The 26,447-nt window shown below is 51.2% G+C and overlaps 1 protein-coding gene across 1 annotated transcript in view; it reads left to right on the top strand.

Annotated features, from left to right (window-relative positions):
* The window catches only part of OTOG (otogelin), a 73,953-nt gene that overhangs the window by 21,752 nt on the left and 25,754 nt on the right, over positions 1-26,447 (top strand). The window contains 13 exon segments of the mRNA XM_023758160.1: positions 939-1,171; positions 2,758-2,832; positions 3,104-3,147; positions 4,677-4,830; positions 12,481-12,588; positions 14,110-14,248; positions 16,148-16,282; positions 16,585-16,731; positions 17,034-17,153; positions 18,838-18,954; positions 19,550-19,706; positions 22,562-22,588; positions 24,875-25,042. Of these exon segments, the coding sequence (XP_023613928.1) occupies positions 939-1,171; positions 2,758-2,832; positions 3,104-3,147; positions 4,677-4,830; positions 12,481-12,588; positions 14,110-14,248; positions 16,148-16,282; positions 16,585-16,731; positions 17,034-17,153; positions 18,838-18,954; positions 19,550-19,706; positions 22,562-22,588; positions 24,875-25,042 (1,624 nt within the window).

The following is a 26,447-nucleotide window of genomic DNA, read 5'->3' as shown; positions in this document are numbered from 1 at the left end:
ACCCGGGCCACACACTTCCATATTTTTAGTTGTTTCTGGTGCCCCTAGACTTCAGCCCGGGGCCCACTACTCTGTAAGCCGTAGGGAAATGTTTTGTGGATAAATGAATAAGTAACCAGTACTGGGAGTCAGAAGGCCTGAGTTCTTGAGCCCAGCCCAGCAGGTTAAGTTGCTGTGTGTCCCTGGGCAATGCCATGCCCTCTGTGAGCCAAAAGTTTCTCTAGAGGGTGACTGAATAGGACCAGTGGTTCTCAGCGTTAGATACATTAGACTCCACCGTGGGAACTTTTTTCAAATGCACTTCTCTGGGCCACATTCAGTTCAATGAAAACAATGTCCCTGCGGAGGGGCTGGCATCAGCATCTTTAAACACTCCCAGGTGGCTTTGGTGCGCAGCCCCGTGAGAGCAACTCCAGTGAGAGCAACTGAGCGGGAGTCTCAGGGGATCTACTTGACCGGAGGAGTGGGACAGCGGCCAGATTAAGTAAAGAGAAGATTAAGTAAAGAGAAGACGTCTGCATAATTGATCTTCACGGCCCAAGTTGTTACAAGTGTAGAAATGAGAGGGGCAGGAGTGTGTGAGGGGCAGGAGTGTGTGTGTGTGTGTGTGTGAGAGAGAGAGAGAGAGAGAGAGAGAGAGAGAGAGAGAGAGGGAGAGATGGGGCGGGTATGTGGCTGTGTCAGGGGCCAGTGATTTCCACTCCTCCCCCAATATCATTCCCTAAGAGGAATGCCCTGCAAAGAACAAGAAACACCAATGGCAGGGCCCAGGCTGAAGTCGGGAGGTGGGGCCCAGCCTGCCGCCCTGCCATACTGGTGTAGTGGGAGGCAGTGGGACGCTGCAGTCAGACTGGGTTTAAATCCCGACTCTGACCTAACCTGCTGTGTGACTTTGGGTGAGTGTCTTAACTTCTCTGGTTCTCAGTTCTCCTCATCAGGATAATGACCCCACACTACACAGTTGTGGGGACAGTTCCATTTTCTATACAGCACTGTCCTGTGAGGCCACCAAGGAGTACAGCCCCTGCGTGGCCCTGTGTGGACAAACCTGCCAGGACCTGGCTGGCCCTGAGGCCTGTGGCGGTGACCTCAGCGAGGACGAGTGTGTGGAGGGCTGTGCCTGCCCACCGGACACCTATCTGGACACCCAGGCTGACATCTGTGTTCCCAGGTGAGCAGGTCAGCTTGACCTCTGTCAGTCGGGGAGGAGGCTGGGGTCTCCAGGGCACCTGAGACTAGGGAGCCTGCCTGGGCCTCTGTTGTCCCTCCTTCATCTCACAGTCATAGGGAAGATCTGGGTGGGCAAGGTGGGTGGATGGGCGGGCTCCCTCCTCAGCTCACTCCACAGAGACAGAGCTACCCCACAGGCAGTGGGACCCTGGAGTCACACTGGGTTTAAATCCCAACTCCGACCTTGACCTGCTGTGTGACCTTGGGTGAGTGTCTTAACTTCTCTGGTTCTCAGTTCTCCTCATCAGGAGGACTATAAGACAGAACCACCCCACAGAGCCAAGAGGGTCTCTCTGTCCACAAATATTTATTGACCCCCTAGTGTGGTCCTGGCATTTCTAGGTCCAGGGAATTCAGCAGTGAACAAACAGAATGCTGTCCTCATGGAGCTCCCATTCTAGGTGGTGGGGTGCGTAACAGACAGACAGACACTTATGGGTCTGGTGGTGATCAGAGCTACAGAGTAGAGTGAGAATAGGAGTGCTTGGGGTGGGGAGGGTCACCGTTATGTCACCTGAGAGGAGCATGGAAGGAAGGCCTTTCCGATGAGGTAACTTTGGGAGAGACCTGCGGGAAGTAAGGGAAGAGCGCTCCAAGCAGAGGGGATGGGACGGCCCTGAGGCCGCTGTAGGCCTGGTCTCAGTGTGGCTGGAAGGCATGATGGGAAGTGGAACCCTCCCAGGATCCTGGGGTTGACAGGCAAGGCCCTTGATCACCAGCCATTTCTCCATCTGTAAAATGGTTTCATATTCGACTGAGTTGGGGGCTGAAGAGAGGCCTCTTTTGGGGGTAATATCAGAATCACTCAGGCCTTTTTAAACTCCAGAATCCTCCCCGGAGATCCAGTCCCTCCACCCCCGATGTTGAGTATTGCCAATGAGGGGAACCTCTGTAGGTTATATGGGGGAGGGGAAGCGACCGGAGAAGGAGAAAGTGACTGAGAAACCTGGGGGTGGGATGAGTTCAGACTTCCCTTCCAGCCCCAACGGCTCTGCTCCAAGGCCTGCCCTTGGCTATAGCCCACAGGTGCTGTGGGAGGCATGTGAGGAGGAAACAGTCTTTGCCCTCAGATGACCTACAGTGAGGAACTGGCAGACAGCACAAGGATCCTTGCCTGACAGGGTCCATTGTGAGGAGCTGATGACATGAGGGCCTTGCCTGGTGCTCAAAATATGTGACAACCTATATGGTACTCCACAGCAATTAGAACAGATGCTGGGTGTGAATGACCAATACAAGACTATGGCCCTGTCCCTGACACGGCATGGGCTCAGGCAGCGTGGCCTTGATTTTTCATCCAAAAGAGATTGGCGTTGGGAGAGTACGGAGACCTTGAGTCTGGGGCCCATCCCTGACCTCCGTCCCTGGTGCCAGGCTGGCTTCCTCACTCCCGGGAGATGTGCCACATGTCACAGTAGATGCCATTAGATGTCCCGATGCCCCTGGCTGGCAGAGGGGTGAGTCCCTGTCCTTGGCATTCCCTGCCTCGGCCCCTGTGTCCGCTCACTGTTCTCCTGGGTTTTATAGGAACCAGTGCTCCTGCCACTTCCAAGGAGTGGACTATCCCCCGGGGGACAGCGACATCCCGTCTCTGGGCCACTGGTGAGCTCCCTGTGCAGCAGTGCTGCTGTCTTCTCTGTAAGTGGAAGTTGCTAACTGAAGAGAGCGCATCTGAGCAGGACGTCCCATGGATGGCACCCACCTCTGCACAGGAGCCAGGGACAGGCAGCGGGGGTATCTGTCTGAGCCCAGGGATCTGGGTGCAGTGACTCAGGGTCTCTGGGTCCTGCAGTGACGGGGCTTTGGTGTCTGGGCTGTGCAGTGACTGGGTCAGCTGACCAGCATCTCTCTCTCTCTCTCTCTCTCTCTCCAGCCACTGCAAAGATGGGGTCATGAGCTGTGACAGCAGAGCCCCAGGTACGGGGACTGGAAGGGAGGGGCCTCTTCCATGTAGTGGGGTTATAGAGAGGAGAGTGGGGAGCTCAAAAATAGATTGGGATGGGGAGCGGCCACCCCCAATCTTGCCCTACACCGAGCCTTCTGTATTCCCTGCCCTCTCGGGAAAGACTCCAGCTTGGAGGGTGGTGTCCAGAAATCCTGTCCCAGCCTCAGCCCCACCCTGCGCCCGTCCTTCCTGCTTCTCTAACGAGAGCCCGAGACAGTCTCTCTTAGGGGGGCCAGCTGGGGTCTGGACAGTCCCTGGACTTCCCCTGGGTCCTGGATTTCCTGGGCCTGAGCCATCACGTGTCTACTGGGGCAGACTCTGCCCAGTCGGGTGCTGGACGTGGGGGTCACAGAGATGGGGACGACAGCCTGGGCCTTTGAGACATTCCCAGGCCATAGAGATGAGGGTGAGGTGGCCCGGCGGTGGGTCAGCCTGTGAGGGGCTTAGAGATGGTAGAACGGAGACTGGGGTCTTCAGGGAGGGTCTCCTGGGGCAGAGGAGGCCCCTGAGGGTGGAGATCAGCACAGAGGGGACCAGAGACTAATCGTATGGCAGGTGGCCAAGAGCAGGGCCTCCAGAGTCAGGCAGCCTGGGTTCAGATCCTGCCCAGCACTCACTAGCTGTGCAGTCCCTGGTAACTCACTTCACCTCTCTGAGCTTTTGTTAACTTTTTTGTAAGTAACCTAGACTTCTGTGTTCCCCCATGTTCCATGTGTATTCCTGAAAGTGTTCTCCTTTGATCACTTCTGGCTTTGGGTTTCTGCCTCTTTGGAACTTTCATTTCATCTCTTGTGGCTATTCCTTTCTCTCTGCTCCATCCCAGGCTGGGCGTAAAACTCAGCTCCCTTTTACTGATTTTCCTGAAGATCATGCACACAAGTGTGAGTGTGCACAGCCAACTTCACTGAAAACCTGGTGAGAGAGAGAGAGAGAGAGAGAGAGAGAGAGTGTTTATGTCACAGAAATACGGGTAATGGTAACTGACTTCCTGTTTTTAAAAGCCCTCTGGCCACCCCGCCTCACTGCACGGCTACCCTATTTTTGGCTCCTCTCCTCGTCCCTCTGGGCACTTCCTCTCTATCCTGCCTTTTGCAAGCAGAAGTGGTTTCTCTACATTATATGGGGACATGAAGGAAAGAATACCTCACAGAGCTGTTAGAGGAGTAAATAAGAAAACGCATGTGAAGTCGGGGAGCAGTGCCTGGTGGGAGGACGTGCTCGGTAGCTGGGGCTGGTAGCTGAGGAGGTTGTCCTGCTCTGGGACACCACACATCCCTCCTCTCCACGTGGGATGTGCACATGGGAACCCAAGGAACGTCCAGAAGCAACCAGGGCACCAAAAAGCATCAGGGCCCCATCTCCCCCTGCGTCTCCCAGATGCTGGGTCCCCTCATCTCCCTGGCCAACCCTGCTGCCCAGGAGCCCACCCCCAGGCCCGGGTGTTCCAAGCATCTTGCCAAGAACCCGTGCTCCTCCCAGCACCCACCCTCTCCTCTTTCAGCCGCTGCCTGCCCAGCCGGACAGGTCTTCGTGAACTGCAGCGACCTGCACACCGACCCCGAGCTGAGCAGAGAGAGGACGTGTGAGCAGCAGCTGCTGAACCTGAGCGTGCCAGCCCGGGGCCCCTGCCTCTCAGGCTGCGCCTGTCCCCAAGGGTAGGTACCTACGTTGCCATGGTCTCCCACTCTGCGACCACGAGGTGGAATGAGGATCCGGGAAAACCTCACACAGCCTTGCAGGCCAACACTAGCCCAGGGCTGGCCTGTGACAACATAATGGCCAGTGAGGAGCCTGAGAGAGAGCAGGAGCCTGTGGGGTGGAGTGTACCTGTCCCTGCTTATTACCAACAGGCAACCTTGGGTAAGGAAGGGGCCTGGCCTCTCCGAGGCTCAGTTTTACATCTGTGAAATGGGAATAATAGTAATACCTAGCGCCGCAGCAGGTTGTTGTGAGGATGAAACAAGGTACTGAAGTTGAAGCGCTGAGAGGGGTGTGGCAGGCTCTAGAGATCCAGTGGGTTCAAGGCCGTGAGAGAGTAAACCCTTGTTTCAGCTCCCAACCTCTATCCCTGAACAGAGGTCTGAACAGAGCCCTCTGGTGACAGCCTGGTGCCCCTATAATCCTCGCAAAAGCAAGGCCCACCCAGTGTCCCTCAGGTGGCATGAAAGCTGTGAGATCCATACGAAGTGGGTTTCGTGGGTTGCCCGTGGGTGCTCTGTACACAGGTGGCTGCAGAGGCCCTGTACCCAGCTCTGCCAGTTCTCATTCCTGATGCTGGTCTTGCTCCAGGTCTGGGCTGAGAAGACAGATGGTGCCGTGACTTGGCGTTGCAGGGCTGTGTCCTTCAGCCTGTGCAGTGGTCAGTGGTCAGCTGGGAGTCGTGAGCCAGGCCTGGCAGCCAAGGGAAGTGAGTGGGTGGGGGGATCAGGACTTCTAGGGTGGGAAAGGGAAGAGGAGGTCATTTGGAGCTTTACTGGTTATGAAACACTTCGATATTACCATCCCATTCAATCTCAGAGCATCCCTCAAAGAAAGGGAAGGATCATTATTCCCATTTTGCAGATGAAAAAACTGAGGCTGGGGCAGGATGGAGGGAAATGGTCTTCCCTGGCAGCCATGACTCAAAGCCTACGGTGCTTACTCTAAAGCTTGCCCACTGGTTAGAGCGTGGTGGCTCCACGAAGCCCAAGGCCTGGTCCCCTACATAGAGGTCACAATGTGGGTGATGAGCCCGCCCCTTCCTAGGCAAGGGCATCCACAAGAAGCCCCGTGAGGTCTCAAGAACCTGCACAGGGTCCTAGGCCGACTGCCACCTGCTGCCAGGCCCCAGAGGAGCTTGCGAAGGGTGTCTGTCACTGAAGGCCTCTGTGGCACTGGCCTGTGTGCACCGGACAGGGAGAGCCAGGGCCTCTGGGGTCAGGAGCGGAGGGCCAGTCACTGCCCAGCACGGTGGGAAGGCCGCAGAGGGAAGGTGGAACTGGGAGGGGTGGACTGGAATGGGAGACTTGGCTGGGTTCTGCCAGTGACTCATCACGTGACCTCTCTCAACAGATCCTCGTCTGTAAATTGAGGGTTGAGGGCTCCCTCCCGGAGGGGACTGGGGAATGGAGGATTCAGCGAGACCCCTCTCGTGAAGGAGCTTTGGGGTTCTCCAGGGATGTATGTGCTCCTCAAATATTAATGTGCTCACGGATCTCCACCAGAGACTCTGCATTCCCAACCAGCTCCCCGGAGACCCTGTGCTGCTGGTCTGGGGACCTCGCTTTGAGCATCAAGGGTCTAACGCCCTGTCCAACGCTCGGGACTCATTTAACCCGGAAGAGCTCAGAAGCCAGAGTGGGGTTCCCTTTTCACTCCCAGGCTCCGAAGGGGAGGAGAGGATGGGAAGGTTTCCAATGGGCTGGGTGACCTTGGACAGGTTACCTGGCCACTTGGGCATCCGTTTTCTTGTCTGTAAGGCCCAGCTGGCTGTTGGCAGGACCCGTCTGAGCGGGCAGGACCCAAATCCTCCTCCCCTGCCCCAGCCTCTCACAGGTCAATCCAGGTCCCGGCGCTGTGCCAAGAACACCGCAGTCTGAGGGCTTCATGTTTGTCATTCATTATGTGACATCACTTGGTTTTTCTGAGCCTGGGTTTGCTCCTCTGGGAATTGAGGGCAGTAGCACCCACCCTGCAGGGTTATCATGAGGTTTAAATGAGACAGAGCTGCAAGGAGCTGGCACTGCTCAGCGGTGCTCCATGAAGACTCGTTCTCTTGGGGACCCTCTGGGCCCCCCTTGGCTCCCATGCCTCTCCCCATAGTGTTTCTAAGAACCTCAGGATGCCGTGAATTGCTGCAAAGGACCTGGCCGCTGCAGGGGCCACGGAGGCTGGCGGTGTCACTGCAAGGGACCTGGGCGCTAGGCAGTCTAGCACAGCGGTGATGTACTATCTCACCACCTCCTGGTGAGTTAGCCCCTGAACCTCAGGCTCCTCATCTTACAGTGGCACCAAGTAGGCACTCATGTGAGCAGACGGCGTTGTCTTCTTTCATTTGGATCCCATGCATTTGCAATTGCACCCCGAGGGGGCCTTGGAACTAGAAGGTCCTTTAACAGTTGAGGAAAGGGCGTTCCACAGATCGAGGGCACCTGGAGGACAGAGGCCACAGCTCCAAGCCTTTTCTCACTCCTCTCTGTGGTGGGCGTAAAGCAGGTGCTCAGGGACGTAGGCAGGCCTGCAGAGGGCCGGAGGGAGCGATGGATGGTGGGTGGAGGGAAGACTTCTGAGGAAGCGTCTAGAGCCCGGGCCTGGGGCTGGAGGTGGAAGGCAATGAGCCAGCCCACTGCTGGTGTCTGATGCAATTATGGGGAGAGGAGGGGCAGGAAAACAATGTTACTGTGTCTGTACCCGGTGCTAGGCAGTGTGCCCAGCTCTGTAATTAGATTCTCATAATGACCTTGAGAGGAAGGTGTCATTATTTTCCTTTTACACATAAAAATATAGAGGTTTAGAAAGGTGGCTTCAAGGAAAGCGTAATGGATGAAGCGCAAGCCTTTCCCCCTGCTTCCTCCCACAATCGCAATGACATGCTGGTGATGGAGTAAATAAAGTGTACATCCCCAGCGACAAGGAGAACAGCAGTGGGGTGACAGTGGACAAGATGGGTCCATCGTTTCTGAAGGAGGAATGAGCTGGGTGTGTGGAAACTGACCTTGTGAGCAGAGGTTGGCAGCTGATGCCTGGGCAGCCAGGAGAGCAACCTACTTCCTGCTGACAGCTCTAGGACAGGAGACTCCGGGAATCCCAGAAGGTGGGTGGGGGCAGGGAGACAGGCAGACGAGTCGCAAGTCGTGTCAGGAGCAGTTAGACCACTGGCCACCTCCCTCCCCCCCTCAGGGGGGGTCCTGAAACTGCCCTAGTGCCACCCAGCAGGAGAGAGGTGGTAAGCGTTTCTAGAGAAACCAAATCCGAGGCTTCGATCTTAGGGGGACAAGGAGGGATGAGAGATGGAGTGAAAACTGGGAGATGGAAGGAAAACCTACTGGGTCCCCACCCTCTTCTCCAGCCTGGTTCCCAGGTCGGTGGCATCAAAGCTTTAGCCTCCAAGCCAGAGATGAAAGAGAATTCTTCTCTATATAATTGGCTGGGGCTAAAGAAAACAAACAACAGAAACTGGCATTTGGGGGATTCCCAAGAAAATGGTGGGTCCCCCTTAAATATGGAGGTTCCAGTCAGCCTTTGGTGCCTCACTGTGTTTTTTTCCCTTTTAATTTTTAAAGACTTAGGCATAATTTATATGTAATAAAATGCACAGATTCTGAGTATGCAGTTGTGCTAAGCTTTGACAAATCTATATCCTCTTGTAACCCACACCCCTCTCAAAATATAGCAACTTCTGTCACTTTAAAAAATTCCCTCCTGCCCTATGCCTTTCCCCAGGTGGTTCCTCTCACCCACTTCACCAGGGCCTTCCTTTCAGCATAGACGGCCTCTGGCTGTTCTGGATGTTCAGGGCCATGGACTCAGACAGTATGACATCGGTCTTCCTTTCCTTAGCATATGTTTTCGAGGTTGATCCACAGGGCTACACTTTCCAGTGGTTCGTTTCTGTTTATTGCTCAGCAGTATTCCATTGTGTGAATATACAGTAATTCACTTATCCACTCAAATGCTGATGGCTGTTTGGGTTGCTTCCAGTTTGGGGTTACTTTGAATAAGGCTGCTCTGTCTTTCTCTTGGGTGAGCAGGTTGGCATGGAATTGGACCCCAGGGTGGATTTCTGTGTAACCAGATGAGAAACTTCCAAATAATTTTCCAAGGCGCTGGTACAATCGTACACTCTCACCGCGGGAGTGGGCTGGTCGCAGCACCTTCTCACTAACGCTTGGTGTTTTCTGACTTTTTATTTTTTGTCATTTCAGTGAGAACATAGTCCTAGCTCACTACAGTTTTAATTTGTATTTCCCTAATGACTAACGATGAGTCCTTTTTCACATGCTTTTTGTACAGCTTCCTTTGCGAAGTGTCCGTGCAAGTCTTTTGCCTATTTTTCATTGGGTCAATATTTAAAATTGAGTTGTGCAAGCTCTTTATATATCCTGGATGGAAGCCCTTTGTCTGACATATGAATTGCAAATGTTTTCTTCCAGTCTGTGGTTTGCCTGTTCATTTAGGTAATGTGTTTCATATGTCTAAAGACTTCTGATGAGCAGAAGTTCTAAATTGTGGTGATGTCTAGTAATTGGTCATTTCCTTCTTTAGGATTAGTGCTGTCTGTGTCCTAAGAAATCTCTGCCAACTCCAAGGTTGCAAAGATATTCTCCTGTGTTTCCTTCTAGGAGCTTTACAATTTTAGCTTTTACATTTGGGTCTACAAGCTATCTAAAATTATTATATTTGTATATGTTGCAAAATGGAGTCAAGTTTTATTTTATTTTTTTCTCTGATGGCTATCTACTGGTTCTAGCCTCATTTTTTAAAAAATAAGACTTTCCTCTCCTTATTGAATTGTTTTGGCACCTTTGTAAAAAAAAAAAATCAATTGACTTTAGAAATGTGGGTCTATTTCAGGACTCTCTGTTTGGTTTCATTGATCTATTTTTCTGTCTTTAGGACTATATCACACTGTCTTGATTTCTAAAGCTTTATAGGAAGTCTTAAAATCAGAAAGTGATAGTGTTCCAACTTTGTTGCTTTTCAAAGTCTTTTTGGCCCTTCTAGGTCTTTGCATTTCCATGTAAATTTGGGATCAGCTTGTTGATTTCTTCCAAAGAGTCTCTGGGATTTTGTTCAATCTGTAGATCAATTTGGGGAGAACTGGCGCCGTCACACTCGTGAGTCTTCCGGTGCACAAACATGGCCTTATCAGTTCATCTGTGGAGTCTTCTTTCATCTCTCTCAGCCATGCTTCAGTTTTCACATAAAGGTTTTTGCACATTTGTTACTGAATTTATTCATAAGCATTTGATGTTTTTATTGTGCATTGCATCTAAGTTGTCAACTTTATTGGCTTGATACTGTATAAATATTGCTTTGTTTTCCTTTTAATATCTGTAGGGTATGCAGTGCTGTCTCCTCTTTGTTCCTGATATTGAAGATTTTATTTATTTACTAGAGGCCCGGTGCACGGATTTGTGCATCAATGGAGTCCCTCAGCCTGGCCTATGGGGATCAGGCTGACACTGGCTCTTCCACATCCCCCGAAGGGTCCCAGATTGAGAGAGGGCAGTTCCTGGGTGACACATCCTGGAATCTGGCTCCCTCCTCTCTGGTTCTGGGTGTGTCACCCAAGAACCACAGCTGCCAAGTCACAGCAGCTCAGCAGCTCCTGTGTTGAGCATCTGTCCCCTGATGGTCAGTGCACGTCATAGCTACCAGTTGGAGTGTCTGCCCCCTGGTGGTCATTGCGCATGATAGCTACCAGCCGGCCAGTTGAACTAGGCTTTTATATATATAGATTTGTTTTTTACTATCCAGTCTAACCAGAGCATTGCCAATTTTATTGATCTTGTCCAAGAACCAACTTCTGGTTTTATTGATTTTATGTTTTCTATTTTAATTCTGCTCTTATCTCTATTATTTCCTTCTTATTACTTACTTTGAATTTAATTTGGGTTTATTTTCTAATTTAGACATTTTATTGCAATTCCTTCTTATTTTCTAATATAAGTATTTAAAGCTAAAAATTTCCCTGTAAGCGCGGCTTTAGCTACACTCTACTAATTGTGATACAATGTGTTTTTATTTTTTTGGTAATATTTTCTAATTTCCTCTTTGATTCATGGCTCATTTAGAAATGCTACTAAATTTTGGAATATTTGGAGGTTTCCTTATATCTGTTCATTCCTGGTTTCTAATTTAATTTCATGGTGGTTAGAAAATATTCTTTGTATGATTTCAAGTCTTTGAAATTTTTTTATGGTATAGAATATAGTTATCTTGGTGAGCTTTCCATGTGTGCTTGAAAGCAATGTGCATTCTGCTATTATTGTATAGAGAGTTCTTTAATTGTCAATTAGGTAAAGAGCATTGTTAGACCTGTTCAAATCTTTTACATCTCTGATGATTCTTTTTGCCTATTTGTTCTAGCATCAATGGAGTGGAGTGTTGGAATCACTAACTATAATTATAGATTTGTCTCTTTCACCTGTTAGTTCTGTGAGTTTTTCTTCTGTTTTGTTTGTTTGTTTTTTAGGCTTTGTTACTTAGTGCATGCCATTGAGGATTGTTATGGTCTCTTGATAAATTGACTCTTTTATTGTCATGAAATAGCCCTCTTTATTACTGTTAATGTCACTTGTCTTGAAGTCTACTTTGTCTGATGTTAATATAGCCATTCCGTCTTTCTTATGACTGGTATTTCCCCCACCATTTACTTTTACCTTATCTGTGCTTTTATATTTCAATTGTGTCTTTTGTAAACAGAATATAATTGGATGTTGCTTTTTTAGCTGATGTTACAGTTTCTCCCTTTTTATTGGAGGATTTATGCATTTGCATTTAATGTAATTTGACTAGATTCAATACTACCATCTAGTTATTATCTGTTCTATTGTTCTTTTTTTTATTATTATTCTGCCTTCTTTTAAGTTAAGTATTTTCCAATATTCTATTTTATCTCCTTTATTAATTTTAAACTATATATCTTGGCATTTTTGCAGTGTTTCTAGAGATTATATGTATCTTTCATTTATCAGTTTACCACAAATTAATATTTTTCCACTTTATGTAGAATATTTGCAACAATGTACTTTCATTTATTTCCTTCTCATTCTTATTATTGTCATACATTTTACTTTTATATGTTATAAACCCCACAATTCATTGACACGAATCTTGCTCTCAATGCTGTTATCTCTTAAAGAAATTAATAAATAATTTTTTATGTTTACCAACAGATTTTCCATTTTTTTAAGCTTTTCATTCCTTCACGTGGAGCTGCGTTTCCATCTTCCTGAAAAACTCCACTTAACATTCCTTTTACTGCAGGTCTACTGGGTGTTCCATGAGGAACGTGGTCTGTTTATTAGTCTACAGCTGGTGCTGAGGGGCAAATGGCATCTAGCCTGGTTGGGGGATGTGGCTGGTAGGGCGTAGCCTTGCTTCCTGATGAATGGCAGAGCTGGGCCAACTCTGTATCTGGTTTTTCCAGTTACCAAGGTACCTCTGAATCCCACTGGGCAGGATGGTAGTGGTACATGGCCAGTCTCTTCTAGGGTAAATGCCGAGAGCCACCCTGGATGCCCATGTGGTTACGGGGTCCTCCCCAGATGGCAGCAGTGGGAAGGGCGCCTCCTGACCACCTGCTTCCTGTGTCCCCGCAGCCTCCTCAGACACGGGGATGCATGTTTCCTGCCGGAGGAGTGCCCATGCACCTGGAAGGGGAAGGAGTATTTCCCTGGGGACCAGGTCATGTCTCCTTGCCATACCTGGTGAGTGAGGGCCCCATCCAGACTCTAGCTTTATCTGGGGGTGGGGTGGGTAGATATGGGATGCAGGATCATGAACACAATCAAGCATGCCCCTTCCATATTCATGTTGTAGGGCTTTTGCCTCCATATACCAGTGTATGCATAGAAAGAATTTTAGGGGTGTTTTTGTGAGTATTTACATGAATGTGATTTGTTCAGACATGTATATAAATGTATACACGCGTATTTGTAAACTTGATGATGTGTTTGCATATTTATATAAATGCATAAGGTGGGCAGAAATCCAAAACCCATAGAGTGTATACATGAATGTATATGCAAGTGCATGTACTAGTATATGAATAGGTGGGCATTCATAAACTTGAATATGTTAGTGAATATATACAATTATGGATTTGTATATGTAAACAGGTATGTTTATATATATATATATATATATATATATATATATATATATATATATATGTGAGCATATGCATTCTCACAACCAATGAGGCCTCTCAACAGGCTGGGCAGCTTCTACTGCAGCCACCTCTGCCAGGTGCCTCAGAGGTTCCAGCCGGGGCTTGCCAGGGCTCCGGGAGTCCTGATGCTCCTCCAGCCTTCGGTGTATCTGCAGGATGGAGGCAGCCCTGCCACGACCCAGGGGCCAGGGGCCAGCTCAGGGGCCCCGAATCCCTGGCTCCTGCCACTCTCTGGCCAATGACCAAAGCATATCAGCTAGAGCAGTGGGGCTAAGATGGGGAGGGGAAGGAGATAGGACCAGGATGCCTCAGCTCATTCCAATGGGGCCTCCCACCCAGTGGAACCCATGTCCTGTCCTAGTCCCACAACGCATTCCAGTGACTGTCCAAAGGGGTCAGGCTGGGTACAAGACCCTGGGTACAGTGACTTTGGGTCAGGCTGGGAATAGACCCTGGGTACAGTGGCTTTGGGTCAGGCTGGGAATAGACCCTGGGTACAGTGGCTTTGGGTCAGGCTGGATGCAAGACCCTGGGTACAGTGACTTTAGGTCAGGCTTGGTACAAGACCCTGGGTACGGTGGCTTTGGGATAGGCTGGGTACAAGACCCTGGGTACGGTGGCTTTGGGTCAGGGTACAGTGGCTTTGGGTCAGGCTGGGTACAAGACCTGGGTAAAGTAGCTTTGGGTCAGGCCGGGGGCACTGACCCCTGGTCTCATGTTTCAGATATGAGTGTGTTCTGTACGAGCCCTTCCCAGCCCCTCAGCTCTCCTGAACTCTGTTTCTTGTAGGCTGAGGAGCATCTCCTAGACTCAGGGTTTCCTCTCACCCTAATGAGTGTGTGCACATGGAGTGTGCACAGGCTGTGTGCTCCAAGGGTGGTGTCTTCTACATAAAGGGACCCACAATCCCACCCTCCAGGCTTCTGTGGGAGGCTGATGATGTTTGTTGGTCCCCGGCCCAGGAGCACACAGTGAGAGCTCAGTAGGCAATGTCTCCGTCAAGGATATTCGGGGGGTGGGGGTACCCCGCCAGCTGGTCCGGGTGCATGTGTTTCAGCGTGTGCCAGCAAGGCTCCTTCCAGTGTGCCCTCCATCCCTGTGCCGCCACCTGCACGGCCTATGGCGACCGGCATTACCGCACGTTTGACGGGCTCCCGTTTGACTTCGTGGGCGCATGCAAGGTGCACCTGGTCAAGGTGAGCCCCTGGACGTGTCTGCCCGGCTGGCTCCATGAGGACCCAGGGTAGCTGAGGCTGAAGACCTGTCAGAGCCTGGTGATGCTCTGGACTCCAGTGTGACGCTAATTGGGTGGTTGGGGGATCTAAGCCCTGGGGTGCGACTATCCAGAGATGGAAGGAAATGTCAAGGAGCAAGCCAGAGGCTGGGCAGAGCTCACCAGTCCTAAAATGCTCCACTGCCTGTTCACTCACCATTATAACCTTGGGTCCCTATGTTCTTCTGTCTATAGTAAGAGCTAGTGCCTTTTGAGCTTTTGTTATGTGCCTGGTGGTCGACTGAGCACTGTTTGTGGATTATTTTACTTCATTCTGACAGCAGCCCTACGAGGTAGTTATTGACCCCATGTTATACTAGTAGATGTAACAACTGGGGCTTCGAAAGGCAGTGGCAGAGCTGGGTCAGGTTTGAACTAAGAAGTCCGACTGGAGAGTTGGTGCTTAAGGAGTCACGTGGAGGAAGAGGCATGGCGATGGGGGAGTCACATGGAGGAGGAGGCATGGCGATGGAGCAGGGCACAGTAGAAGCAGGATCCCCTCCAGCAGGAGGAAAGGGTACCAGCAGGGTAGGTGGGAGGGTGCCAGAGACATGCAGGGACCTTGGTTTTGCTAAGGGCCAGTCTATTTCATTATCTCTCTATATAAAAGAGTAATATGCAAATCGACCAAACAGCGGAACAACCGCTCGACCAGTAGCTATGAGGCGCACTGACCACCTCTTGGTCCCTCCCCGTGACTGGCAGACTCCGATCCCCCAATGGCAAACAGGGAACCGGGGGTGGGTGGCGGTGGGGGCGGGGCCAGCTGCCGGCAGCCGGGGAAGATGGCCCTGATCACAGGCCAGGCCTAGGGACCATACCTGCACACGAATGTTGTGCCCTGGGCCTCTAGTGTAATAATAATAAACCTTTTATGGAATGAGTCCTATCTATGGGGCACATAATTTCAAAGCTCCACAGTCCCCATTTTATTTTTGAAATTTCAAAGCTAATATATGCCCTTCACTAAGATTTAAAATAATAGAATAGCACATATTAAAAACAAATATTCTTCCTCATATATTTTCTGTTCTCATTCCCTGTTCCTAACAGGTATGAATCCTGCAAGATCATTTTTCATCACACACACCCACATATACACACTTTGTTTCATTTATATGGATAAGTTTCTACAATTTGCTTTTTTTCCCACTTAACAGTATACATTGAACATTATCTCTAGTCAATGCACACTTTTTTCTTTCTTCTTCCTGTTGAATTCTGCAGAGAAGACATGCTCTAGTTCAGCGGTTCTCAACATGAGGAACTGTATTTAAAGGGCCAGAAGGTTGAGAACCACTGCTCTAGTTTGTTTTATTATTCCCTCATTGGTGGATTTTTAGGCTGTTGCCAATATTTAAATGCATAATGAGTACTTTTGTGAAAGTATCCGTAGACTTTTAGAAGTGAAATTGCTATAAGAAGTATGTACATGTAAAATATTGCTTAATGCCTGTAAATTGCCCTCCAGAAAGGCTTACACTGCCACCTACCATTATCACTATATGTGAGACAGTGTCCCTTCCCCCACTCGCCTGTCCTCCTATTATTCATTCATTCATCCATCCATCCATTCATTCATCCATTCACTCATCAGATACTTCTTGGAGAGTCACTACGTGCTAAACACTGCATTAGGTGCCCTCTCCCCAAAAGGACACTGAGCTTCAGAAAACTGAAGTAGGTTGCCCAGAGTCACACAGCTAATAAGAAGTAGAAGTGAGTTGAAAGCCACTTCAGAGTTCGTGTCCCGCTACCCCTGTGCCTCTCAGCAGACCTCTTCTCTCGCTGGTTTCACTAAACTAATTTGTTTTCTCCTCAGAGCACATCAAATTTCAGCTTCTCTGTGATTGTAGAAAATGTAAACTGCTACAGCTCTGGCATCATCTGCAGGAAATTTATTTCCATCAACGTTGGGAACTCACTCATCATCTTTGATGACGACTCGGGAAATCCCGTAAGGCCCGGTGCAGGTGCAGGTGGTGGGGTCACTTGGCAGGTTAAGAGGGGCTGAGGGCGGAAGAGGGCTAAGGACTAGTTTCTTTACCGCAGCAATTTCTCTGGGAGCCCTGGAATCAGCAGCTCAGCTTGTTCCTGACCTTGGCCAGGGTCAGGAACACAGAGGTCAACGTCAAGGTGGGAGGGAGGCGTAGGAGTTGGTGAGGCCCTGGGGCTGGGCAGTGACCTGTAGCCAGGCCCAGCTGCCCCAGGTGTTGGGGGACCCTGTGGCCTCAGGAATGACCATCTCTGTCGCCTCAGAGTCCTGAGAGCTTCCTGGACGAGAAGCAAGAGGTCCACACGTGGCAAGCAGGGTTCTTCACGCTGGTCCACTTCCCGCGGGAGCACGTCACCCTCCTCTGGGACCAGAGGACCACAGTGCACATCCAGGCTGGGCCGCAGTGGCAGGTAGTCACACGACGAGTGACCCTCCAGGAGCCATCTGCTCCTGCCTGGGGCTGAGCCGAGCCCCTGGGTGTCCGTGGGTGAGCTGTACCCTCACGGGGGAGCCAGCAGCCGCATGCCTTCTGTCCTGTCCTCCCCACCCCTTCTTCTCTGACCCTTCGCCTACTCCTCTTCATCCTCTTCATCCTGGGACCTCAGTAGTTGCTTCTGCGTTCATGACAGATTCCTGGGCTCATGGCAACCCCCTCTGCCCATGGTTCACCCCTGGCAAGCCTGCAACTGACATGGGTCCTCTCTTCTTCCAGGGCCAGCTGGCGGGGCTCTGTGGGAACTTTGACTTAAAAACCATCAATGAGATGAGGACCCCGGAGAACTTGGAGTTAACTAACCCCCAGGAATTTGGCAGCAGCTGGGCTGCAGTTGAGGTAAAGCCTCCGTGAGCTGGGCCCTGGCCAGCGTGAGAGTACCTGGCCCAGGTCAAGCAAAAGGGACACTGGTGTGAGGCTGCTCCTTCTTCTCTCGGCCTCTGAGCTGCATCCCCAGCCCAGACTACCCTGTGGCCCAAGGACACCTACCATCCCATCTCACAAATCAGTGCACACCTGCCCTGGGCCAGACTCCAGGGGGGAGAGTGGGGACTGGGAAGGAGAGAGTCTCTGTCCTAGGAGAGATGACCACCTAGCAGGAGGGCGAGGCTTGTTGAAGCATCACCATCTTACCCACGTCTGTGCCCCCAGTGCCTGGAACTAGGTCTGGCACAGAAGAGAAGCCAAAAGAGACCCGTGTGGGTTGAGGCAATTTGAGAAGGCTTCATGAAGGTGGTGGAACTAGTGTGGTACTTAAAGAATAGGACAAACTTGGAAGGACGAATATATCAGAGAGAAGACCTCTGAAAAGGGAGAACAATTTTAGCAGAGGCAGAAATGAGGGGGGTGTCTGACTGAGGCTGCCAAGCTGTGAGCACTGACCCTGGGTTCTTGTCTTGGGTCATCAGTGACTTGGGTAACCTTACGTCCCATCTTCTCTGGTCCTCTGTGAAGGGGTTGTGCCAGGAGAGGTATGGTGAATAGATTTCACCTCATCTGACAACTCTGATCTGCGAGAAGAGGCTGCCAGGGGTGCTATGTTGAGAGATATCTAAGACTTGTGTCAGGCTCAGTTGGAAGGAAAACTGATTAGTTGTGTCTGCCATGGGGCAGCAGTGGAGGGTGGGGATGAGTGTTACATGGTCGCCTGTCCTGGATTGAGTAGTTTTGGGTCCTTAGTTCTCTGTTGGGGAGCAGACAGAGATGAGCCCATGTGGACTGGGGTCAGGAGAGCTGTTAGTCATGGCCTGGAGCTCAATGTCATCCTAAGGCGGGACAAGGCTGTTCTCACAGCCTCAGAAAGGTGTGCTCTGCCCCATTCTCGTTCTGGAGAAGCTGAGTGGCTGACTAACCTTTACTGCGCCCCTCCTTCCACCAGCTATTTCTCTCTTGCTACTCGCCTTGGGCATTTCCCCGGGAGGCTGTAGTGAAAATGTAGGCCTGAGGGAGGAGGGCGGTCAGCTGACATCAGGAAACCGTGTTATCTATAGCTGTGCAGCAACAGTCCCTCGGGCTAAACAGCAGTCAGCCATCCACACGTATGATCGGTTTCTGTGGGTCAGGAGACGGGGCACAGCTTGCCTGGTCCTCTGCCTCAGGTACCACAGGCTGCAGTCAAGCTGTCTGCTTCGGCTGGGCTTTCCTTCGGAGGGTGGGGTGGGAGGATCTGCTTCCTCGCCCACTCACGTGGCAGTCAATAGCATTCAGTTCTTTGCAACCGGGTAACTGAGAGCTTCAATTTTTTGCTGTCTGTTGTCTGGAGAGACTCCAGCAAGATGGGCTCCACGAATAATGCAACAGAGTCATGCAATCACTGACATAACCACATCCATCCATCACCTTTGCTGTCTTCTGTTGGTGTAAAGCGCGTTCTAGGCCCCTCCCACTCTCGTGGGGAGGGGGTTATACAAGGACACGAACCCCAGGAGGTGGGATCAGGGGGTCACTCTAAGAGTCTGTCTGACCACATCTGGCAACTGGCGTTTGGGGGTAGGGAGGTCCACAGCCCTGCCTTTGCCCTCAGTGCCCAGACACCCTCGATGCCCGGGACACGTGTGTCCTGAATCCTCTCCGAGAACCGTTCGCCAAGAAGGAGTGCAGCATCCTGCTCAGCGAGGTGTTTGAGACCTGCCACCCTGTGGTGAGTGGGCCCCAGCCAAGGCCACTCCTGACCCCACCTTTCTCCTCGGGTCCCTCCTGCTCTCAGACCCCAACCCCCGTCAGGCCTCGGGAGAGACACCTCAGGCCTAGAGGGGAGACCCACCGCTGCCGTTCCCTTGCCTCCAGGTCAGATAAAATAGTCTGGCCTGTTTCTCCAGACAACCCAGGACAGACAGCAGGACAAACAGAGCTGTGCCCTTTCCAGCCTATCTCCACCTGGCTGTCCCCCGGGGCAGGAAGTTCTTCTGAACAATGACCCCACACCCTCCTGCTGTGGCATCACAAGTGGAGACAGAGGAGAGCTGGGGCTCAGCTCTGCTCCGCAGCCTCCAGGCCCCCAAGGCAGCTGTCTCTGGCCCAGGCTGGCAGTTCATGCCCATGTCTGCTCCTCAGCCCCACCTCCAGCCCCGGGATCCAATGGCTTAGGCCCTGACCCTGCCTGCATGGCAGCTCACACCATCCTGTGGTCCCTTCGTGTTTCTGCTGCTCCCTGAGTCTGATTGGCATCAACTGAGAAGCTTCCAGGCAAACATTCAGGGTCGGTCCTCTGACCTCTGACTTCTGACCTCCTCTAGGTTGATGTCACCTGGTTTTACTCAAACTGCCTGACGGACACATGTGGGTGTAGCCGGGGCGGTGACTGTGAGTGCTTCTGTGCCAGCGTGTCCGCCTATGCCCACCAGTGCTGCCAGCACGGGGTGGCCATCGACTGGCGGACCCCGCGTCTCTGCCGTGAGTGTCCAATCCCCTGAGGGGGCGAGTGGGGCCCTCTGTGGGCAGGCCTGGGGGGACCATCACTCTGTCTAGCATTCATTGAGTACGTATTCTGTGCCAGGCACCAACTGCTCTGTGTGTATCATTCATTATCTAGAGGCCTAATGCACAAAAATCGTGCAAGGGGCTCAGCCCTCGCAGCCCTGGCTTCGTCCAGAAGGTCGTCCGGCTGTTTGGTCTAATTCGCATGTTATGCTATGCTTTGATTAGTATAGATTCTTTACCAACTACCCTATGAAGAGGACTGCTTATTCCTGTTTTAGAGTTGAAGAAACAGGTTAGAGAGAGAGATTAAATTAGATGCTCAAGTTCACCCAGTGTGGCCTGGCTGTAACCTGTGCTCTTAACCACTGTGCTAGAGGAGCCAGGAGTCCTGGATTCCAGACCCAGAGCTGTGTGACCTCAAACAAGCCCCAACCTCCCTGGGGCTCAGTGTTCTCGTCTGAAAAAGAATAGACTTGTCCCACCAGGTTTATTGTGAGGGTCAAATGGGATAGTGAATGTAAAAGCCCTTTGTCAGCTGAGACCTGCTGTCGGAGGCAGCCCAAGACATCAGTATACCTAGGGCCTTGTGGTTTGCAAACACTTTTGGTTGCACACTCTTATCAAGTAAAAATATTTTGAACACACACACATATGCATACACAGGTACACATACATGTGTATATTATCAGCATAAATGTATATCACGAAATAGATAAAAAAGTAAATATTTTTAAAATGAAAAAATATATAGAAATTTAAATGATTAATTATTGATTATTTCCTTCTGCATAGCAGTGATCTTCCTGGTGCAAGCAGGCCTCACTTTGCGGTGCTATGGTTATTACACAGGCCTTGGGGCTGAACCCTCTGGGACTCAAGCTCCATCAAGCAGGGTGGCCTGGGCACATTGCTTGCATTGAGCTGTAATCGAGGGTTCGGAGAACTGTACCTACCTTGCAGGGTGCTGTGAGGTTTAAATGTAGTGTAAAGCACTCGGCACGATGCTCTAGCTATTGCTGTCATATGTCATGGCGACGTGGGTGCTGGCATGTCCTGAGCCCTGGGGCTCCGGGCAGGATGACCTCAGGAAGGAGGGGGAGCAGAAGCGGCCTTTGGCTTCCCTTTTTTCTGCCTGTTTTCCCCTGAGACCCTTCTACCACCAGTGCCCTGGGTCCTCCTGCTGTCTGCTGCTCCCTCTCCTTCTCTGATACAATCCTCCAGGAAGGAGAAGGGGACCCACATTGACAAGGATCTGCTGTGCGCCAGGCCCTGTGCCTTCTGTGCGTTAACTCGCTAATCCGCAGGCGCAGGGCTGGGGCGAGGCACTCGGTGGGGCACAACATAGGTCATATGTTGACAGTATATTTTACAAATCAAAACGAATGTAAAAATAACTTTGATGAACAAAATACCAACATTTTAAAGAATGACAGGATTAGTATTATTGATTTTTTCCTTTTGTCTCGGGCTCCAGTATCACTCAGCGAGGTGCTGTCACTCATCCTATCTTTATTTTTAAATTTTGATATTTTATTCATCCTAGGTATTTTGCATTAATTTTGAAATTTAAAAAATGTTGATGGACATAAATAGAAATTGGTTACTGAGATTTTTGATGCCTCCTTAAATTTTGCACCGAGGTGAGCCCTTGCCTTACCCTAGTCCAGGCATCACCAGTCTATGGGGCAGATTCTAGCTGTGGTCCCATCTTAGAGAGAAGGGCACTAAGTGACTAGTGCCAGTGTGCACAGCTGACCAGTGAGAGAGATGGGGTTAACCCAGGCCTGACTTTAGGGGCCTGGCTCTTGACAATCCTGGGTGACCTGCCATGAACCTAGTACACACCTGAAACCAGAGGCTCAGAGATCTTCTAATTTTCTAGTTCAGTTTTCTGATCCACAGGTGAGGAGAGGCAGGTACTTGCCCATAGCAGTACAGCAGATCAGTCTTCTGACCCCTGCAAAGCAGTAGTGTTGATTAGGGGGTTTGGGCTGTGGGGTGGTGTTGGTGGCTCTCTTCAGATCACACCTATGAATGGAGAAGCCCCTCCTCACTTATCCCAGGTCTACCCAACTGGCTCCTCATAGCCTTGCTCCTGGATTTAGGCGCCCTTTTCAAGGTCCCCAGCTTACCCCAAACCACTGAGGACTGTGGCTGAGGAGCCCGGGGAAAAGGCTGTGTTGCAAGGCTGGGCCACTAGAGGGCGCGCTGAGCACACGCTTAGAGGAGCTTGTGACAGCCTGGTGGAAACTGCACCCGGGGATCCTGGATCTTGGACTCACCTGGTCCCTTTCCATCCAAGGTTCTTGACAGACTGACTTCTATCTGTGCTTGCTTTCCTCTGGGACCTTCCGCGACATTTCCGATTGGAACTCCCACCCCTTGATTCTAATCTTGCCCTTTGGGGACACACAAAACAGACCCTTCTTCCTAACTTACTTTCTTTCTTTCTTTCTTTCTTTCTTTCTTTCTTTCTTTCTTTCTTTCTTTCTTCCTTCCTTCCTTCCTTCCTTCCTTCCTTCCTTCCTTCCTTCCTTCCTTCCTTTCTTTCTCTCTCTCTTTGTTTCTTTCTTCTTTCTTTCTTTTCTTTCGATAAACGCTCAGTGCCTCCTCTGGGCCGGCTTTGAGCGTTGTGTGGGGGGCACAGAGAGGAGCCACTGTATTTCCTACAGCTCAAAGATATCTGAACATAATGCCATGCCTGAATCTTGGAGTTTGGGAGGCAGGCCAGGTCCGCCCCTTGGGGAAGGAGGAAGAGCTGGGATGCTGGGGCCCTGGCTCTGCCCATCTGTTCCAGCTTCCTAAGAAGGCTGTTCTCTCCCTTTCAGCATACGACTGTGACTTCTTTAACAAAGGTAAGCCCGTCCTCCCCAAGTGGAACCTCGGGGCCAGGGCACTGCCAGCCCTGACCTGATGCCACAGCAGCGGCAGGGCCCTGCTGGCCCTGGAAGAGCTGTGACATGGGGCAGGGAGGGACCCTGTCATGCAGAGAGAACCCGGACAGTGCAGGGCCCAGGGATGCCCCAGAACTCTGTCCCCAGAAGCTTATATGGAGCCCAGGCCAGGCCAGCTTCCTGGGGATTGTGCTCATTAGGGCAGCTCCACCAGGAAGTAAAAACCAGTGGGCCACCCCACGACCCTCCTAATCTAGCTCATCAGGCCCATGGGACACTGTCTGGGGTTTACCAAAGTTTTAAGTTGGCAACGGCAAATGCAAACTGCTCTCCCCATGATGGCCTGGCTCAGCCCCTCAGATTCGTCATCAAATTTAGCCAGGGTTGTAGGGTCCCAGAATACGCTCCCTCCCCTGCATTAATCAGAGTGAAAACGCAGGTCATAACTAAAGTGAAGACCCCAGGGAGGCTAATGTCCAGCGTTAGAGACAATTAGTCAATTTAATCACTGGGGTCAGTGGGCAGTGAGAGGAGGGCTGCCCAGGAGTAGTTTCTGGCACGGATCTCTGTCCAGCTGGGCCAGGGTCAGACCTTGGCAGATACCAGTTAGGGGTCTGAATGATGAGGACTGGGCCAGGGTACAGCGTCATTCACAGGGACTGCGGTCCCACTTATGTGTTAGCGCCTCGGGGCTCCTGACGGACAGGCACCTTTAAGCCCTAAAGGGATAAATCTGTGATGGGAGAACTGTGGTCCCTGGACAGGCGGTGTCTGTCTGACATCAGGCAAGACATTTCAGCAAGACAGCTCTGAGCAGAGTTTCTGCCTTCTGTGGCATTTTGGGTAGCAGTGACTGGCAAAGGACAGGCTGTTTCTAGCATCCTCCACCTCCCCACCCACCCACCCGTCCATTCCTCGCTCTGCTTTTCTCCCACACTTTCTCTGGCCCAGGCCCTTGCCGGGTGCTGGGGAGTCGATGGCCAACGAGAGCTATCATGGCGGGGGCGGGGGGTGGGGGGGGGGCACTGGCTGAGCTGTCCCACACCAGCTCTCTAGAACCAACTGTGTGTTCCCAACTCCGCATTCAGTTGGTAGTTTGAAACTGACCGCTGGTGGGAGTGTTCACAGCGTGGAAATCAGCAAACACTACACTTTGGGGTTTTGTGTTTGAGGGCTGATTATGGACTATGGGCAGGCACAGCGCTGCCTGTCTCCCATGTAGGAGAGGAGACACACAGGGACCCCCGACTGAGATCCCTCATAAGAGCCGTGATAGCTGTGTCCTGCCCCAAGGGCTGCTGGAGCCCAGCGGGAGGGCTGATGCTTGTGTGTGGCAGGAGGGGTGCAGGGAGAGCTTCACTGCAGAGGTGACATTTGAGCTGGGCCCCAGAGATGAGGAGGCGTTTGCCAGGCACAGAATGGGAGGACTACGCTGAGGGGCCGGGAGGGGGCAGCATGAGTGGAGACAGGAGGCCGAGGCCGGGCACAGCAGGCTCTTTCAAGGAACAACAAGGGAAGCTTAGTGTGGCAGGGGCAAAGGTGTGGGGAGGTGGGGGGTAGGCAGGGGCTGGGCACGAAAGGCCCCCGAATTCAAGCTGGGCTCTTGGACTCTCTCCTGAGGGCAATGGGAGCTACTGATGAGTCCCAGCATGGAGTGTTAGGAAGGTGACTCAGACACTTGGGGAGGAGGCCCTGGAGGTGGGAACACACCAGAGGCAGGGAGGTCACTTACAAGGCGGTTATAAGTATCTAGGAAACAGCCTATACTGACAGTGCAGGACCCCACTAGACACAAAAGTGGCACATGCTGGGAATAAGGAAACACTAGTGTGAACCCAAGCTCCTGGCCTTCATCCCTCAGGCTGGGCTGGGCAGAGACCAGGTCTGCTGTCTCCTCCCAATGAGGACTCTGAATAGAGCAGTGGCTGGCGGTGTAGAGTCTCATGGAGAGGCCCATGGAAAGACTTTTGGGGTCTCCTTATGACCCCTGTGGGTGACCTTGTTCCCAGGCTTCCCGTGAAATTACTCAGGCGCTATGCCAGTCCCCATCAAGGGTGACAGCCTCAAGTTCCTGTCCTTCCTTCTCATGGAAATCAAGGTCCCTAGAGCTTGGGGTGAGGGAAGGGACCAACAGCCCCTCCTTGGCACCCTCCCTCAGCCCCACCTCTGGTAGGGGTGGGCAGGTAGGGACGGGAGGTGGGCACAGGCCCCAGGAGGCAGGCCTCCTGACTGGCCCTTTCTCTCCAGCACTAGGTAAGGGCCCCTACCAACTGGCCAGCCAGGGGGCTGGTGGTGCCCGCGTGGCCATGAAGGCGGCAGGCGGTGCCATAGTCCTGGTGAGCGCAGAGGATGTGGCCCCGGGGGACATTGTGAACTTCCTGCTGACGGCTGCACTGGACAAGGCCAAGGCCCATGGTAAGCCTACCTCTGGGGGAGGCATTGCCAGAGGAGGGAGGGTGCTGAGGCTCTGACCCAAGCAAGTCAAACTCAAAGGCTAACATGGGCCAAATACAAAAAGTTTACGTTTATGTGGGCCACAAAAAACAGAAGCTTTAGTTTCATAGACATGTAGGTTTATTTCGATAGAGACATGCTGAATACAAAGGGCTGAAATAAATGAGTCATCGTTAACATAATAGACCATTTTAATAAAAATTAATATTTTTTCTTGAACATTAACTTACCAGACACTGAATAACTGCACAAATTAATAGGCGTAATGCAAATAAACCTATTTTTCTTGTTCTCCGAAAGCGAAATATTTCCTGTTGCGCACACCAAGCAAGCCAGTACATGACTAATGAGTGGCAGTCGGCTGCTAAAATATTCGCTGCTAGTATTAGTGGAGAGAAATGGTGCACCTGTGCGTAAGGTGCATAAGGGAAATGAATGCAACATGATTATAGTAATCAGTCATTAGTGAATGTTGTAGTTCATTATTAATAATTATGTGTAACAGGATATTGTAAAAATTAAGTTATGATATTTTTATTAAAACATTTCTTACATACCGTTATATCGGGCTGCAAAAATATTCATTGTGGGCCGCATGCAGGAGGTTGACATGCTTGCTCTAAACTATCGAGAGTAGCTGAAGACATGTGGGCTCCAGCAGGTGCCCCTTTCCCAACTGAGACAGGGTTTGACCTCAATCTCTTAGCTTCTTTGAAGAGACACCTCCCATCTTCTTCCTGAAAAACAAAACAAAACAAAACAAAACAACCAAAAACGGAGGCCAAAGTCCAGAGACACCTTTGTATCTAGCTTTACACAGTGGCTGTGTTCCAGCAAAGCAGGTGGCAACACTGCTACTTCTCTCCTCCCCACTTCCTCCTTGCTCTCCCTTCTCCTCCCCTTCATCCTCCCTTTTCTCCTTCCCCTCCCCTTCCTTCCCCTCCCCTTCCTTCTCCTCTTTCTCCTCCTCCTCCCCTTCCTTCTCCTCCTCCTCCCCTTCCTTCTCCTCCTCCTCTCCTTCCTCCTCCTCCAACTCATCCACCACATCCACCTCCTCGACCTCCACCCCCAAATAGGAAGGAGGGGAGACATACGAACAAGAAGAAAGGGTAGGGTGGCACAAGAGCGCATTTTCGCGATGAATATAGTAGTATTGGAATAAAAAATAGGTGAAACTATGGTGACTTATGCGGAAGAAAGAAGAAGGGGCGGAGGACGTGGAGGGGGGAGTGTGGGTAATAACTTGTTTAAAGTGGTGAGAGAGAGAAGGAAAGAAAAAAGGAGTGAAGAAGCGAGGGAGAAGGGAAGAAAGGGAAGTAATAGGAGTCAAGGACAAAATGAAAGGGGGGTGATCAAGAGTGGAGAG

The sequence above is a fragment of the Myotis lucifugus genome, unplaced genomic scaffold (assembly GCF_000147115.1).
Source record: "Myotis lucifugus unplaced genomic scaffold, Myoluc2.0 scaffold_124, whole genome shotgun sequence".
Lineage (NCBI taxonomy): Eukaryota > Metazoa > Chordata > Mammalia > Chiroptera > Vespertilionidae > Myotis > Myotis lucifugus.
The sequence above is the reverse complement of the archived record's forward strand: the minus strand, read 5'-3'. Positions and strand labels throughout refer to the sequence as shown.